This window comes from Myxine glutinosa, chromosome 2, assembly GCF_964187855.1.
Source record: "Myxine glutinosa chromosome 2, kmMyxGlut1.1, whole genome shotgun sequence".
Taxonomy (NCBI): Eukaryota; Metazoa; Chordata; class Myxini; order Myxiniformes; family Myxinidae; genus Myxine; species Myxine glutinosa.
In genome coordinates, this window is record NC_136262.1 from 202,080,661 (window position 1) to 202,096,317 (window position 15,657).

Sequence of the window (15,657 nt, forward strand, 5' to 3'; positions counted from 1 at the left end):
AATACATAACCTCCCATCCACCTTTGGTGGCAGAGGAGAGAAAGAGAAGAAGGAGAAGAAAGAACAGCAGAAGAATTGCGAATTGCAACATGGACTAGAACGATGGCACCTCATACTCCAAACCAAAATCTTAGGTAGATTATAGGACTAGTCAGAAAAGCCCAGACATTATTTCAACATCATTACATTACCTGCCCCATTTTGATATGACAACTCTGTACTTTGAGTCACTTATGTCAAAGTTTTAAGCATGAGCATTTGCAATTATTGTAAAGAAAAATAAAAGTTTGATGTTATACCAAAAACTCGAAAAATAAATCTCCAAACTGGCACATGTTGTCTGTGTATTCAAGAAAGTCCATTCCTTCATTGTCACTTATCGCAGCAAACGAGGGATTTTTCGCACAGCACGATGGCATGGAAATTTGCTCCCCACTGTGAATCAGGGCTCCTGCATCGCACTTGGAAGTCCTACATGTGGCAAAATCTAAGGCACTGGGCATTCATTATATGGGAATCTTTTGATAATAATCCAAAGCATAGGCCTTGCAGTTTTCTCAACATTTGGAATGTTGACCTCTTTCTCTTTGGTCTTTGTGTGATTGCAAATTTTCAGAATACACTCCAAATAACCTTGATCACACAATTTCGTTTACAGTGAGCTCTTCTATCTGAGACAAAATTATGTAAGAAACTAGAGCTGTGGCTATTAATCTCTTCATGAGGTTTTGTTAGGAGGCATATGATGGCTTTCTTATTGGCATTGCAAAAAACATTAAAAAGAAAAAGCACAGTTGACCAAGTTTTAAATTTCCAATAGTGGCATGGCAAATCATGCTTATGTGATATTTGCCTGCGAATTCTGTTAAACCAGTACCAAGGGCCTCTTGAAACTGTGAGGTAACCTTCATTCGTTCACATAATAAAAAAATGATAAGATTCATGCTGCGATTCTGGAATGGAATAACAGCAGCATTCATTCCACTTCATTGATGGACGACACTCCTTTAATAATGGACAGTTGTGAGAAAAGCTCTGTCTTACTTTTTGAGAAATTATAATTCCCTGGATGGGAGGTAGTACTACGTTCTTGATCAGCTGCCAGTATTGATGTTTCTATGCAGCACAATGGAAGCTGAAAGCTTTTACATTTATTCCTCAAATCCCCATTTTCACCAGATTAGGGGTGATTATGGTTAACATTTCAACAAACATCCCCCATAACTTGACCACTCATATCCTGCATACGCACCAGCTAAGGCTTACCCATATGGAGGCAGTTTGTGCATCAAAGTGAAGTCTTCTCCAGACTTCCATGTGCAGATCACTCCTCCATCATCGGCACTAACCATGTCTACAGTGCTCTCCTTAACAAGAGTATGGTAGAAAGATGAAAAACAAGAGTATGGTAGAAAGATGAAAAACAAGATAAGGACAGCAAATCAGTCAATGAATCATAAGGAAACATAGAAAGAGGCCATTTGACCCATCATATCAGTGGCACATCCGCATTTCATTCAAGCTTCAATCATAATAAGTGTAGCATTTTCCTGTTGGGGAGAAAACCCTTGCAGCAGTAACATATTGTTATGTCAGGGGGGGTAAAGGAATATCTAGAGCCAGGTAGATCTGTATAGGTAACATGCTTCGACTGTCGCGATAGGGAATCTACCCTGTAATAAGTTCTGTGTTTTATGCGGTTTGTCGGGGAAGTGTATATACCTGTGAACATACAAGGATGTTCGGGTGTTAAATAATTGTAGGGACTAATATAAACCCCTGTGTGTCAGACCTGTGTTACGTGCTCCTCCCCAACCCCCTGGTCACGGTGTACCTCCGAGCCCCGAGAGGAGTCACGGCAGAAAAATGTGTTATTCTGTATGTCAAAGATCAATGGTGAAGCCACACCAATTGTTACCAACAAACAAATATTGTATTAAGATCACACAAGAATAACAGTACAACAATAATAGTAATCAAAAGTACAATCAATATATATCCTATGATGGTACCATCAGGTTCGTACAATATAACTCACTGTGCTCCAAGTGAGTGAAAAGAAGAAGATTCCCAATGTCTCTAATCCCGGCTTCAAGCCAAAGTTGATTCCGGCTTCAAGCCAAAGTCAATCCGCTCCAGCGATCGTCAGATCAATGTCCAATCGAGACCAGAATCCCGTTGGGTTGGCAGTTACAGTCCTGCTGCCAAAGCTGCGCAAAGGCGCCCTCCAGGCGGCTGGGAAATCACAAGGCGCCCTCCAGGTGACTGGGAAATCTCACCCTCGGGTATGGATGTTTCACGTCTCGCAGTCGGCGAACCACAAATTAACCTTCAAAAGCCACGTTGCACACACACACACACACACACACACACACACACCAGATTAACGTCTGAATGCGGTGAAAACGGTTGAAGCTAAGCAAAGACCTTGCGCGATGCGCAAAGCGCGTGAGTCAAAATGGCCGACGGCCCGTTCGAGGCGTGACGGCAGTCCAATGATTCTCTTCGGAATCGACCGCAAAACCTGACACGCAGGTTGATTTGTCACAGCGATAACAACTCTGTCACAGGAATCCCTTTCCCGGGAAACCCAAAGTTTACTCGTGACTCTTGCTCGCCAACATTGGCTCCAGACCGCAAAGCAACTATGCTTCTTCTCCGACTCACTCGCTCCACCCTCTTTCTCTTCTTCCTCTTCGTCGTCCGGTTCCGGTTTCATTTAAAACATTAACTTTTTTTCCTTTTGAAAATAGCAATATCTATTTCCCTCAAACGACAACAATAATAGTACATGGAATCAAAAATGTTTACAGTGGATGAAAACCACAACAACGGAAGTGACGAATCCGTAACACCTGGTAATCATTCCTTTGTCCCTTATGGCAACACACACATATAAACACTTAGATAGGTCCTTAGTGCACACATTAATTAGTTCCCTTCCCTTACAATGACCTTGGAAGAAGACTGGCAGGAAGCCAGATCGGGGCACCGCCGGATGGCCGCCGCCAGCCGCACCCCCAGCTGGCCTAGCAACATCGTGTGAGACGAGTTGTAACCACACCCAGGAGGACTGTGATTGGTTGGCGCGGAAGGCGCGAACCTGGAACCAATTAGCGCGGAAGGCGCGACGAGGTTCGGCAAATGGCGGGAAGCTATGAGGCCCTGGTTGGTGGCGCGCCAAGACTGACGTCAGAGGGAAGGTTACCTAGGGGCGCGCTGCATGACATTTTCTCTCTTGGACTCTGTGCGCTGGACCCCTTCGTATTGGAGATCTCTCTGTGCTTGAAGCTCTTGCTCTTCTTGTCCCCGATCTTGATTGGCTCTTCCTTCTCACGTGCTGGACTTTCGTGCTTCATGCTGGGTGACGTTGGTTCATCGTGGTGCTTGTAATGGGATCCGGTGCTGTTGGTACTGGAGTGAGGGACCTCGTGGCATGCCGCAGAGCGAGTCGCATCGAGGCCTGGCGAAGCGTCCTGGCGAAGCGTCCGAGCGAGCGGACGAAGGGTTTCTTCGCGCTGGAGCTTGGAGCCGCGTTGGACGGCAGGCACGACTACAGACAAAGCTAAGACGCACCACATTTCACAAGTACATGTTGAGACATTTCTTTTATTAATTCAGTCCTTTGTTTGTTTCTGAAGTGAGGTGTGCGGGATCCCGATTTAGGATCATTATTAGATCTATCATCGCGTTTCCTTGTCCCGACCTTTATTTAAAATAAACCCTTGCATTACTTTCCATTCCTTGTTAAACCCGTGTTCGTTTGAGTTCATTCCCTCTACAGGTACGCGCTTTTGCCGCTTCTTCCTCTTCCCTTCTTTCTCCCGTGCTGTGATAGCAAAATCCATGTTTGGACGTCACCTCCATTAAAGCCGTTCGGTCTTCCGCGGTCCCTGGTGTTAACCTTGAGGGATTCGCACGACAACTGGTGTCAGGAGTGGGATAGAACCCTGCTATAAATTTGGTGTCAAGAGTGTGGAGAATTTGGAAACAAAATTTTCGTAGTCGGAGGCGATAAATTTGCATCGTCGATCGGTGTGCGGGATGCGAACAGGGCGTCAGTTAAAATTTAAATTTTATTCCTGGTAAAAGCCGCGCGGGTAAGCGACCTCTTCTTAACGGATGGAGGAGGTGGGCAATATGGAAGAAAGGATGGAAGATGCGGGAAGCATTGGAGGTGAGTCGGATGTAGATGGGGGGGGGGGGGGGCGTTGAGCCTCGTGATGGAACTTCCCCCGCCGTAGGGATGGCCCCCATAGATGCCCAGGCCTTAATGAAAGTTATGAGGGAATTAATAAGCGGTAGCAGTCAGAAAATGAGTGATGAGATGGGAGAAATGAAAAATGAACTAAAAGGAGAGATGGGAGAAATTAATCGTAAAATGGATACCCAAAGGAATGAATTGAAGGGAGACATGAAGGAGCTGGAAAACAAAATGGATGCTCAGAGTGAGCGAATGGAAAACAAAATTGAGGGATTAAAAGGAGAGTTGGAGGGGCAAATTGATGGATTGAGGGAGGGATTGAAAGAGCAAATTGAAGGGATGGAAAGCAAAATTGATTGATTGGAGGGGAAAATGGAGGAGATGAATGAGCAAATGAATGAACAAGGAAATTAAATAAAGGAAAGGAATGAACAATTGGAAGTGAAAATTGGGGAAATGGCACAGCAGCTGGGGGAACGAATTGATGGTATAGAAGGGAGAGTGCAAAACCAAATTACGGACAGACTGGGGGAATTTGAGGTTAAAGTAGAACTAAAATAGGGGAGATGGAAAAATCACTGGGGGTGGAAATTGAATTTAAACGGGAAGAATTAATGTCAAAAATAGAGGAGGGCATGACCCAGGCTGTCCGAATGGGGGAAAAGTTGGAAGATAGAATTGGGGCCACAAATACCAGAATTGATAAAATAAATGGAGACCTGGAGGGCTATCGGGGCCGGGTGGATGTCAGAATGCGACAACAGAGTGAGGAATGGGGACTGCTCAAGCAACAGGGGGGCGAATTGGCCAAGGAGGTAAAAGGGTTGGAAGCCCGCATAACAGAGCAGGAGCGGGGGTTAATTGAAAAAGGCCTGTGGGGGCCGCAATTGGATAATGACGAACGAGTGAATGATTTGATGCAGGAGCGACTGGAGACCTGGGACAATACCATCAAGGCGGAGGTTGTTCGGGTCCAAGAAAGCCTAAGAGAAGAGGTGAGTTGGTCTGTTAAACATCTCCAAGATCAGATTAAGGTGACCCAGGAGACCCTCACCACGAGCCACATTTGAACACCAGAGGCTCCAAAACTGAATACCCAGTTGGGAGGGTGTTTTGGCCCGGGCTGGATTTGGACAGAGAGGAATCGGGGAACACAGTCTCTGGAAAAACAATCCCCCTCGTACATTTTGACGGATCAGGGAGCCTCGAGGCTTTCCTGACACAATTTGAGTGCGTGTTTCAGCTCAATGGTTGGGGAGAGCGGGAGCGCATGGGGAATCTGGTGGCGACACAGAGGGGGTCAGCCGCAGACGTGTTGAACGTAGTCCCAGAGGGAATATTGACCAAGCTAGGCCATCTGTGAGGCCTTGAATCACAGGCATGGGACAGGTGCAATGTGCGACCTGGTCAGGGCACAGCTGCTGCACCGCAGGCAATAGCCTAACGAGACGTTGCAGGAGCTGGCCCAGGATATTTACCAATCTGTGAGGATAGCATACAGAGACCTACCAGCAAAGGCATGGGACAAGCTGGCAATAGAGAAATTTATGGCTGCTCTTCCTGACCCCGAGGTCCAGATGTTGGTGGAGTTTCAGGACCCGCCCACGGTGCACCGGGCGGCGGAATGCGTGGCGAGACTGACCTTTTTGAGGAGGTCGAACCGCGCATCAGAGAGGGCACCTGTGACGGTACGGCAGGCAGAGGTGCGAGATCAGGAAAAGCCAGAGGATGACATAGGCCGAATGTTAAGGGGCATCAGCTGCCAGCTGACAAATTTGACCGGGGGCAAATTTGCAGGGAGTCACGGCAGTTTGGTCCAGGTTTGCCATCAGGACGGCCCGATTTTCATCGGGTTGGGCCAGGAGAAAGGGGCGCTCCGCCTGGGTACCAGAGGGGTCCGTTCATGGGGACTTGTTTTAGATGTGAGAGAAAAGGGCACAGGCAGAGGGATTGTCGGCAACCACCTGGGCCACCACCTCCTAACAGGCTTCGCAGTCCAGAAAGGATGTGGCCCCCAGTATGTCCACAGGCACCAGAAAGAGGACCACCACCTCGGACTGGGCCTGTCGCAATAGAGTGTGCGGGAAACTAGAACGAGCCGAGCATACGGGGCCATGCTTGGCTGGCAAGTGTGTGGAGAAGCGCCCTCCTTTGGTGAAGATAGTAAATTGCGGAAAAATTGGTACGGGTAATCTAAGGGTTAGATGCAAAATTGAGGGAGAATTTTGTGAGGCTGTGGTGGACACTGGAGCCAGTGTCACCATTATCAATCCAAGTGTGCTAGACCAGAGTGTTCGAGGCTGGGACAAAATTGATAGGGTAGCCGGTAGAAGGACACAGCCTTCAACTGGCTACGGGGGCAATGGCGCCAATATTGGGACGCAGAGTGGTGAGGATGGAGTTGGGTGGTCTGGAGGTCAGCGTGGTTGCATGGGTGGCGGAGATGTGCGATCAGTGTCTATTGGGACTGAGTTTCCTGGTGGAACATGACTGCCCACTAGACCTTGGGCGTGGTCATATGTGGTTGGGCACTGAGAGGCTGCAGTTGGTGGGACTGGGGGATAACGAGGAGGTGCAGGGTACGTGGCTGGAGGTGCCACGCACTGTGACCGTGCCTCCCAGGTCCGAGAGAGTGGTGATGGCGGAGTTAGCAGCAGGTGCTCAACCCATTGGCCAGCTGGGGCTAGTGGAGTCATGGTCCTCGCAGGGGACAGAGGTATTGATGGTGGATCGCACCCTCGTAGATGCCTGTGGGCCTATGTTGGCAGTTAGGCTGCTCAACTTGTCCGATAGCCCTCGCACTGTAAGGGGCGGAGCCATCGTAGCCAAATGCAGTAGTGTAGTAGAGGTCACTGGAGGAAGTGGATCCACATGCTTGCCAGTACAGCTGGAAAGAGGGGAAAATTTGGGGAAATGCGATTGGCCAGAGGGAGTGCGGGACATGATGACACGCTCTGAAGAGGGCCTAACATCGGAGCAGGTAGAGACATTGCACAATTTGGTTGGTAAGAACTTGGATGTTTTTTCTCTCTCCCCCGAGGTTGTTGGACGCACGAGTCTTGTCAGGCACCAAATTAGTACTGGCGAGGCTCGGCCTGTTCGCCAACTGCCAAGGCAGCTCCCTTTCACTAAGAAAGAGGAGGCAGAAGAACAGGTGAGCAAAATGGAAAAAGCCAGACTTATCGAGCCTTCGGGGAGTCCTTGGGTGTCACCCATTGTGCTGGTGAAAAAGAAGGATGGGACCACTCGGTTCTGTGTGGACTACCGCCAGCTCAATCACGTGACACTCAAAGACTCGTATCCCCTGCCAAGGATTGATGACACCCTCGATGCCGTTTCAGGCTCAAAATGGTTTTCTACATTGGATTTGAAGAGTGGTTATTGGCAGGTGGAGATGGATAAAGAGGCGAGAGAGAAAACAGCGTTCACCACAGGAAAGGGTCTCTGGCAGTTTGTAATCATGCCTTTTGGATTGTGCAATGCCCCTGCCACGTTTGAGCGTCTGATGGAACGTGTTTTAATTGGCTTACCATGGCAGCCTTGCCTTGTCTTTTTTTTTTTTTGTATACAGAGTCGAGGCTCGTGAAAGAGCTAACATTTATCAAAGAAACAAATCAAACAAACAAGCAAACAAAGTATATAAAAAGGGGAGCGGTCAACAAGATGGGGAGAGAAGAGGAGGAAGCACACAAACACAACATTTGAGAGCAGGGACATCGGGAGATGTGTGGGAGGGAGAGGGCCTGGGGGGAGGCAGGATAGGTATAAAACGCAAGGACACCAAGGACTTCCAGGAAAGAAGACAAAAGTCACCTCAAAAAAGTGGATTTGGGGTGAAATTAGCGGGGGTAGAAAAGATCAAGGTTTTGGATTGGGGAAGATAAGAGATGGTGGTGAACAGCCGTTTTAAAGACCTGGAGGGAGGAGTGGGATTGAAGAGAGTGAGGGAGTTTGTTCCAAAGGCGGGAGAAAAGAGGAATGAAGGAGTGAAGGTGAGCAGAGAGTCTTGATTTTGGCAGTTTAACCACAAGAGGGTTGCAGGCAGATCTTGTGCGACCTGTAGGAATATTTGGGGGACAGAGCCCAGAGAGAGCTGGGGGAGCAAGGCCGGAGAGGAGTCGGTAGAAGACGGAAAGACCACCAACCTGCCTGCGGTGAGTAAGTGAAAGGCCCTCGGAGATAGCGTCATCGCGGGAGATTCCAATGATTCTGAACGCTTTGGTGGCAAAGCAAAGCACAAGACCCTTGTCTATCTGGATGATGTATTGGTCCACACTCCCACATTTGAACAGGCTGCTAAAAATTTGTCAGAGGTATTTGAGAGGTTAAGGGGTGCTGGATTGAAATTGAATCCGAGCAAGTGCGAAATTTTCAGGAGAGAGGTGACTTACCTGGGTCACGTGATTAGTGAGAGCCCTTACCCTTACCACTGACCCTGGAATAGTAAAGGCTGTAAAAGAGTGGCCCGCCCCCAAAAATGTAAGGGAGGTCAGAGGATTACTGGGCCTCTGCTCTTACTACAGGAGATTTGTGGCAAATTTCGCAGAAATTGCAAGACCCTTGCACAAATTGACGGAGAAAGGAGCCCGATTTATATGGTCAGAGAGCTGCATCGAGGCATTCAGTCACTTAAAACAACGTCTGGTGGAGGCCCCAGTTTTGGCATACCCGACGGATGATGGCAATTACATCCTGGACACAGATGCGAGCCAGGAAGGATTGGGAACTGTGTTGTCACAAATGTAACAGGGAGTCGAGATGGTTATTGCATATTACAGTCGGGCACTTTCGAGGCCCGAGCGAAATTATTGCGTTACCCGCAAAGACCTATTGGCCCTACTGTCTGCAGTTGGACACTTTCACCCTTACCTATATGGGAGGGAGTTTGTGATCCGAGTGGATCATGCCTCCTTGCCATGGCTTCTTCGGTTCAAAGAGCCGGAGGGACAAATTGCAAGGTGGTTTGAGAGGCTGCAGCAGTATAATTTCACTGTGCAACATCGGCCCGGCAAAGCACATGCCAATGCAGACGCTGTCTCTCGGCGCCCCTGTTGGGAGGCACAGTGCAAATTTTGTGATAGACAATAAGCCAAGGATCCAATTGGGCAGGACCAAATTGATGCATGCCTATATGCAGCGAGAGTGACCAGGCGAACTTTGCCACAACCCCCACCTGAATTGGCGAGAGAGTCAAAGGGAGGATCCTGTTTTGGGGCCCCTTTTTCATTGGCTAGAGGAGGACAAAAGACCTTCTTCGGAGGAGATTGCTCCACACGGGGCCTAGGTAAAGGCCTATTGGGCACAGTGGCAGATGTTGGGGTTGAAAGATGGCTATTTGTTTAGAAAGTGGGTAACACCAATGGCCGATGTAGCTTCCTGGTTGATAATTGTACCAAACAAATTGAAGGAAGTGGTTATGGGGCACGTACATGGGACTAGGACAATGGGACATTTGGGCGTGGCCAAAACTTTGTCCAAATTGCGGCAGAGGTTCTACTGGGTGAATTCGGGTAGGGACATTCAAGATTGGGTGAGATCCTGTGACCTCTGCCGCGGTAAGAAGGGCCCCCACGTGCGCGCAAGGCCCCGCTACAGGTGTACAACGTAGGAGCACCACTTGAGCGGGTGGCAGTAGATGTGGTGGGGCCCCTGCCAGCCACCAACCGAGGGAACCGGTACATTATGGTGGCAATGGACTACTTTACCAAGTGGCCAGAAGCTTACCCATTGCCCAACCAGGAAGCCCGGCTGGTAGCTGAAGTTTTAGTTGAGGGATTCTTCTCCCGATTTGGCATTCCAAGGGAGCTACACACCGACCAGGGCCGGAACTTTGAATCCGCGCTCCTGCGGTCGGTGTGCGAGCTCCTCCAAATTCACAAGACCAGGAGGACCCCCCTTAGGCCTCAATTGGATGGGATGGTGGAGAGGTTTAACCACACATTGTTGACCCAATTGGCCCTCTTTACATCCGAAAACCAACAGGATTGGGACGAGCACCTCCCTTTTATCCTGATGACATACCGGACCGCACAGCATGCGACCACTCGGTGCACCCCCACCTTGTTGATGTTCGGTAGGGAGATGCGAGTCCCCACAGATTTGTTGATGGGACCGTCACCAGAGGAACCAGGTGAAGCATCTGTGGAAAGTTATGCAACCAATTTGAAAAAGAGCAGAGAAAAGGCTCATGAGTTTGCGAGGAAGCAAATTGGCTTGGCTTCCTCGCATATGAAAACGCGGTATGACGCTCGGGCACACACACCTCGGTTCCTTCCCGGAGACATTATTTGGCTCTACTGGCCCCGGAGAAGGAAGGGGGTGTGCCCAAAACTCACCTCACCCTGGAAGGGCCCCAGGGTGGTGCTTCGGCAAGTGACTGATGTGGTGTTCAAAATTCAGATGGGCCCGCATACCCTTCCACAGATAGTTCACAGGGATAGATTGAGCTCATACATGGGTCGGGAGGCTCCGGGGTGGATTGGAAGGGTGAGGGAGAAATTAGGTGTGGCGGATGGCACTCTTGGACCCAACCAACCTACAATTACCTGCACTTGAGGTGAGTGTTTTGATGTTTACTGTCCCAGGCTTCAGGACTTGCTTATGGAAATTGGGGGACATGTAATTTGGAGTTGGGGGGTGGGTGGGTGCGAGTGATGACATGGCCGGTGAGGGGGGATGGAATCTGTGCCACACAGTGTCTTGTGGGTGGCGTTTGTTTTGTGTTGTGGTTATGTGTTTTTATGTGGTCGTGAGGTTGGAGAAAATGGATGAGTGATGATTATTGAGTGATTATTGTGTTTCGGAAATATGTGGTTAACTGTGAATGGGATTTCACATGAAGCAGGCCATGGCAAATCTTTTGTACCATCTTCTCTGAATTGTGTTGAGAATTGAATGGCAGCAGGGGAGGAAATGTGTTTTGGGATTTTGTGGGTGGGGAAGGTGTGTGTGTCCACAGGTACAGATCAAGCTCTGAGGAGCGATGCCTGTGCGCCCCCCCCCCCCCCTCTGCAGCAATTACCCCTGGCAGCCAGTGGTATCTGGAAATTGGAGCTCGTCGGTTGAGGGTCTGTTTGGGTGCCATGGGGTAAAGGAGAGTCCCGCGACCCGTGGAGCTGTGCGGAAGCAGGAGGCAACGGAGCGTGGTGTGTGGAGACCCTCACCGGTGGGGTAACGGCGGCAAGGGCTGTTGGGCTGTCACGGGGCCAAGAGGTAAAGGGGGGGGGGGGCAATGAACTTGTAAGTCAGTTGACTTGTGTTTGGGACTGCGGGCACCACAGCCTGAAGTGCCCCCACCATCTTACTTGTGTGGTACCTCCCCGCTGCCTCGTTGAGAAATGCACACATGAATATGACAACAATGACATGGTCCTGCAGGGGGGTGTATTAAGTATGGGCTTGGAATGATTTTGTGTGTAAGGATTTTTGAAATGTGTATGAGTGGTTAAGGGGTTATGTTGTATGAATGAGGGCGAAATCCACCGAGCCATGTCACTCACCTGTAACACCTGGACAGGGCCCGCGGAAATTTAGGGGTGCATTGGGATGGCCCCACAGGTAAGGTTGCGTCTTGTGGCATCCACCGGGGGACGCGGTCTGTAGACTGGGGTATGTACAAATGTTTCGTGGAGTTTATTAATTTTTGAAGTTTTGGTTAAGGTTAAGGTTGGTGGTGAAGTTAGTTTTGCGTGTTGTTTGTTTGTTTGTTCCTCCCACCACAGGAGCGACGAAATGAAATCATTGTACATATTTGCATGATTGTTAAGGGGATTAGCATGTTAAGGTAAGGAGAATAGGTAAGTAGCTCCGGCTCACTTCCCACAGTCCTCCTGATTTATTTCATCGGTTAATTAAGCGTGAGGCAGTAAGTGTTAAGACAGGAATGGTAGCGCCTGCAGTGAACCGAGCAGGAGCTATGGTTCCGGGGGGGGGGGGGGGCAGGGACTTTGTTATGTCGGGGGGTAAAGGAATATCTAGAGCCAGGTACATCTGTATAGGTAACATGCTTCGACTGTCGCGATAGGGAATCTACCCTGTAATACGTTCTGTGTTTTAGGCGGTTTGTCGGGGAAGTGTATACCTGTGAACATACAAGAATGTTCGGGTGTTAAATAATTGTAGGGACTAAGATAAATCCCTGTGTGTCAGACCTGGTAATCATTCCTTTGTCCCTTATGGCAACGCACACATATAAGCACTTGGATAGGTCCTTAGTGCACACATTAATTAGTTCCCTTCCCAGACAAAGACCTTGGAAGAAGACCGGCAGGAAGCCAGATCGGGGCACCGCCGGATGGTCGCCACCAGCCGCACCACCAGCTGGCCTAGCAACATCGTGTGAAACGAGTTGTAACCATGCCCAGGAGGACTGTGATTGGTTGGCGCGGAAGGCGCGAACCTGGAACCAATCAGCGCGGAAGACGCGACGAGGTTCGGCAAACGGCGGGAAGCTACGAGGCCCTGGTTGTTGGCGTGCCAAGACTGATGTCAGAGGGAAGGTTACAAAGGGGCGTGCTGCACAACATTTTCTCTCTTGGACTCTGCGCGCTGGACCCCTTCGTATTGGAGATCTCTCTGTGCTTGAAGCTCTTGCTCTTCTTGTCCCTGGTCTTCATTGGCTCTTCCTTCTCGCGTGCCGGACTTTCGTGCTGGGTGACGTTGGTTCGTCGTGGTGCTAGGAGCCGGATCCGGTGCTGTTGGTACTGGAGCGAGGGACCTCATGGCATGCCGTGGAGCGAGTCGCATCAAGGCCTGGTGATTCGTCCGAATGAGCGGACGAAGGGTTTCTTCGCGCCGGAGCTTGGAGCCGGGTTGGATGGCGGACACGACTACAGACAAAGATAAGACGCACCACATTTCACAAGTACACGACGAGACATTTCTTTTATTAATTCAGTCCTTTGTTCGTTTCTGAAGTGAGGTGTGCGGGATCCCGATTTAGGATCATTGTTAGATTTATCATCGCGTTTCCTTGTCCCGACCTTTATTTAAAATAAACCCTTGCATTACTTTCCATTCCTTGTTAAACCCGTGTTCGTTTGAGTTCATTCCCTCTACAGGTATGCACTTTTGCCGCTTCTTCCTCTTCCCTTCTTTCTCCCGTGCTGTGATAGCAAAATCCGTGTTTGGTCGTCGCCTCCATTAAAGCCGATCGGTCTTCCGCGGTCCCTGGTGTTAACCTTGAGGGATTCGCACGACAATATGGTGTTCCAAGTCAACGTTCAAAACAAGTAAAGGTAATATTGTTGGGGAAATTCCAATAAACTGTTAAACCACACGAGACAACTATCAGGGATGCCTCTTCGTGGTGGTTGTACCCCCCCAACATTAGCTGGGGGCCAAATATTCCTCGCTGCCCAGATCCGTCAGGGCAGCATATATCCTGTCCTATAACCGGCCTTTTCTCTCTTGTCTCTCTTTCTCTCCCGCTCCCTTCCTATCCATCTAACTTTGTCGTGGCCCCAACTTCGTGAAGGCGGCGGTACACCATCCAAGATGTGGGTGATCTCTGGGTCACTCCTGGGAGATCAAGTCGCTGTGACCGTTCTGTGGGCTTGTTCAAGAGAACTGTCTGGGGCTATACAACAACATGAGAAATTTGGAACTTGATCAGGTTACCAACATACAAGACTCGCTCCACCAGTTCTCATAACAATTACAAGAAAGTGCAGACAAATAAATGAGTATTCAGGCAGTTTCTTCCAAAGGGGTGGTATGCTCTAAGATGCTACCATTCCATAATTGCATTGCATAATTGCATTGTCACCAGATGCCAAGTTAAAATTAACAATAGGGAGAATTGCTTTGGAATAAATAATAAATGTCCCCTAAATATGTGATATTTTCTAAGTCCAAAAAGGGCAAAACTGAAAAAGTGACGAGACGCCCTGAAACTCGAATTTGTTATGTAACAGCATAAGAAAGCCAGGTACCGAGTTTCAGTTGAATATGTTAAAGGGAAAAAAGTCTGGAAACCACAGATTGGAAGGGCAGGCGGACAGACGGATAGCAAACCTATATATAGTCCCTTTGGTGAAACCGGCATGGGACCAATAAAGATTTAAACCTTGAAACCACAAGCTCAGTGATGACTACACTGCCAAATGAGCTATCATATACAAGGCTGGTGTTCTCCATCCCAGCCCATTCTTCGAGCATAATGTTATCTAATGGAATTACAATTACAAGATCGTTCACTTGTGAGATTTCTATATGAAATGAACATTGAAAAAAATTAAAACGATTTTACAATGGTAACCCAAAAGTTCTGTCATCCTGTTTGTAACTTTTAAATAAAGTCTTGGTGATTGTAAAATTTTACATTTGTACTCTCATTATTTACCGAAGTGTGGTAAATATCAAGTTTCTCGTACTATTTGTTTTCTATAAGGAATTAAACTGTTACGGAACAAAGTTATTCGTGTAAGCAGGTTGACAGAACTATTGGGACGACCTTCATAGTTTTGAAGCCTTGTGCACTGAAATAACCCTTAAAATAATGTTCAATAAAAAATTGCTCTCCACAAAAATGTGAGAATCGCAGAATGGAAAAGGTAAGAGAACAGGCTGAAGGTTTTGTTTAAAAAAAGTTTCAGCCGCAGAGTGGCCTTCATCAGGCATGAACACATGCTCTCCCGATCGTAATGATCTCCAGGAGGGAACGGAGCTACACGGAAGTGCATTAGATCACAAGCACCCAGGACCAAGAAAACGTGACCCCTTTGTTTGTGCCATGTGTTCACGATTCTGGAATCCCAGCTTTAAATGTAAAATACTCTTTGTTTGTGCATTAGCTACTAATGTCCTTGTAATTCATGTGAAAGTAAAAGGATGGCACTTAATGCCCTTGACTTATGCATGATATGCCCAAGCTTCTGCCCGAGCCTTAATCACTTTTGAAATAGAAAAAAGGGTTCATATAATAATTTACTTGATCCTCAAATAAGCTAGAAAGTTGGAATACTTTTAGACCAAGAAGACAAGTCTCATATTTGTTATATTTGCAGTTATACTTCAGCAATCATCTCAGAACCTGGGAAAAGCAAGCAGCCAGGAGCCATCAGCAATTATAGCCACTTCCTTGTAGAATGATGGATGGCCCATCAAGAAAAGTTTAACGTGCTGACACACGGGATATCCCACTAATGCTTGGAAAAGCCGGGGGCATTATTCTGTGTTATACCGCTCGGACAGATCCCAGGGACTGAAAATGATCGAGGCAGGGGCTAAGAGGGATTTCTCGTGTCAAAAACACCCGAAGGGCAGAAACCCTTGGAGTCAAATTTTCTCGAGAGGGCATTCCAAGGTCATGGTGCCGAACCCTCCCAGATTTTCATCCCCATAGAGCCATTTCAGGCTTTGTGGAGTGGATGAAGTCCACTGCCATCGTCAAAACAGCAGCTTGATCGTACGGGGCTAAACGGGATGCCCACATCCATTAACCCTGAAGAATG

The 15,657-nt window shown here is 48.4% G+C and overlaps 1 protein-coding gene across 3 annotated transcripts in view; it reads right to left on the reverse strand.

Annotated features, from left to right (window-relative positions):
- Positions 1-15,657, reverse strand: part of WDR54 (WD repeat domain 54) — a 111,075-nt gene that overhangs the window by 24,134 nt on the left and 71,284 nt on the right. For all 3 annotated transcript variants that reach the window (XM_068106436.2, XM_068106437.2, XM_068106435.2), the window contains one exon: positions 1,267-1,367. In XM_068106436.2, the coding sequence (XP_067962537.2) occupies positions 1,267-1,367 (101 nt within the window). The remainder of the gene's footprint in view (positions 1-1,266; positions 1,368-15,657) is intronic.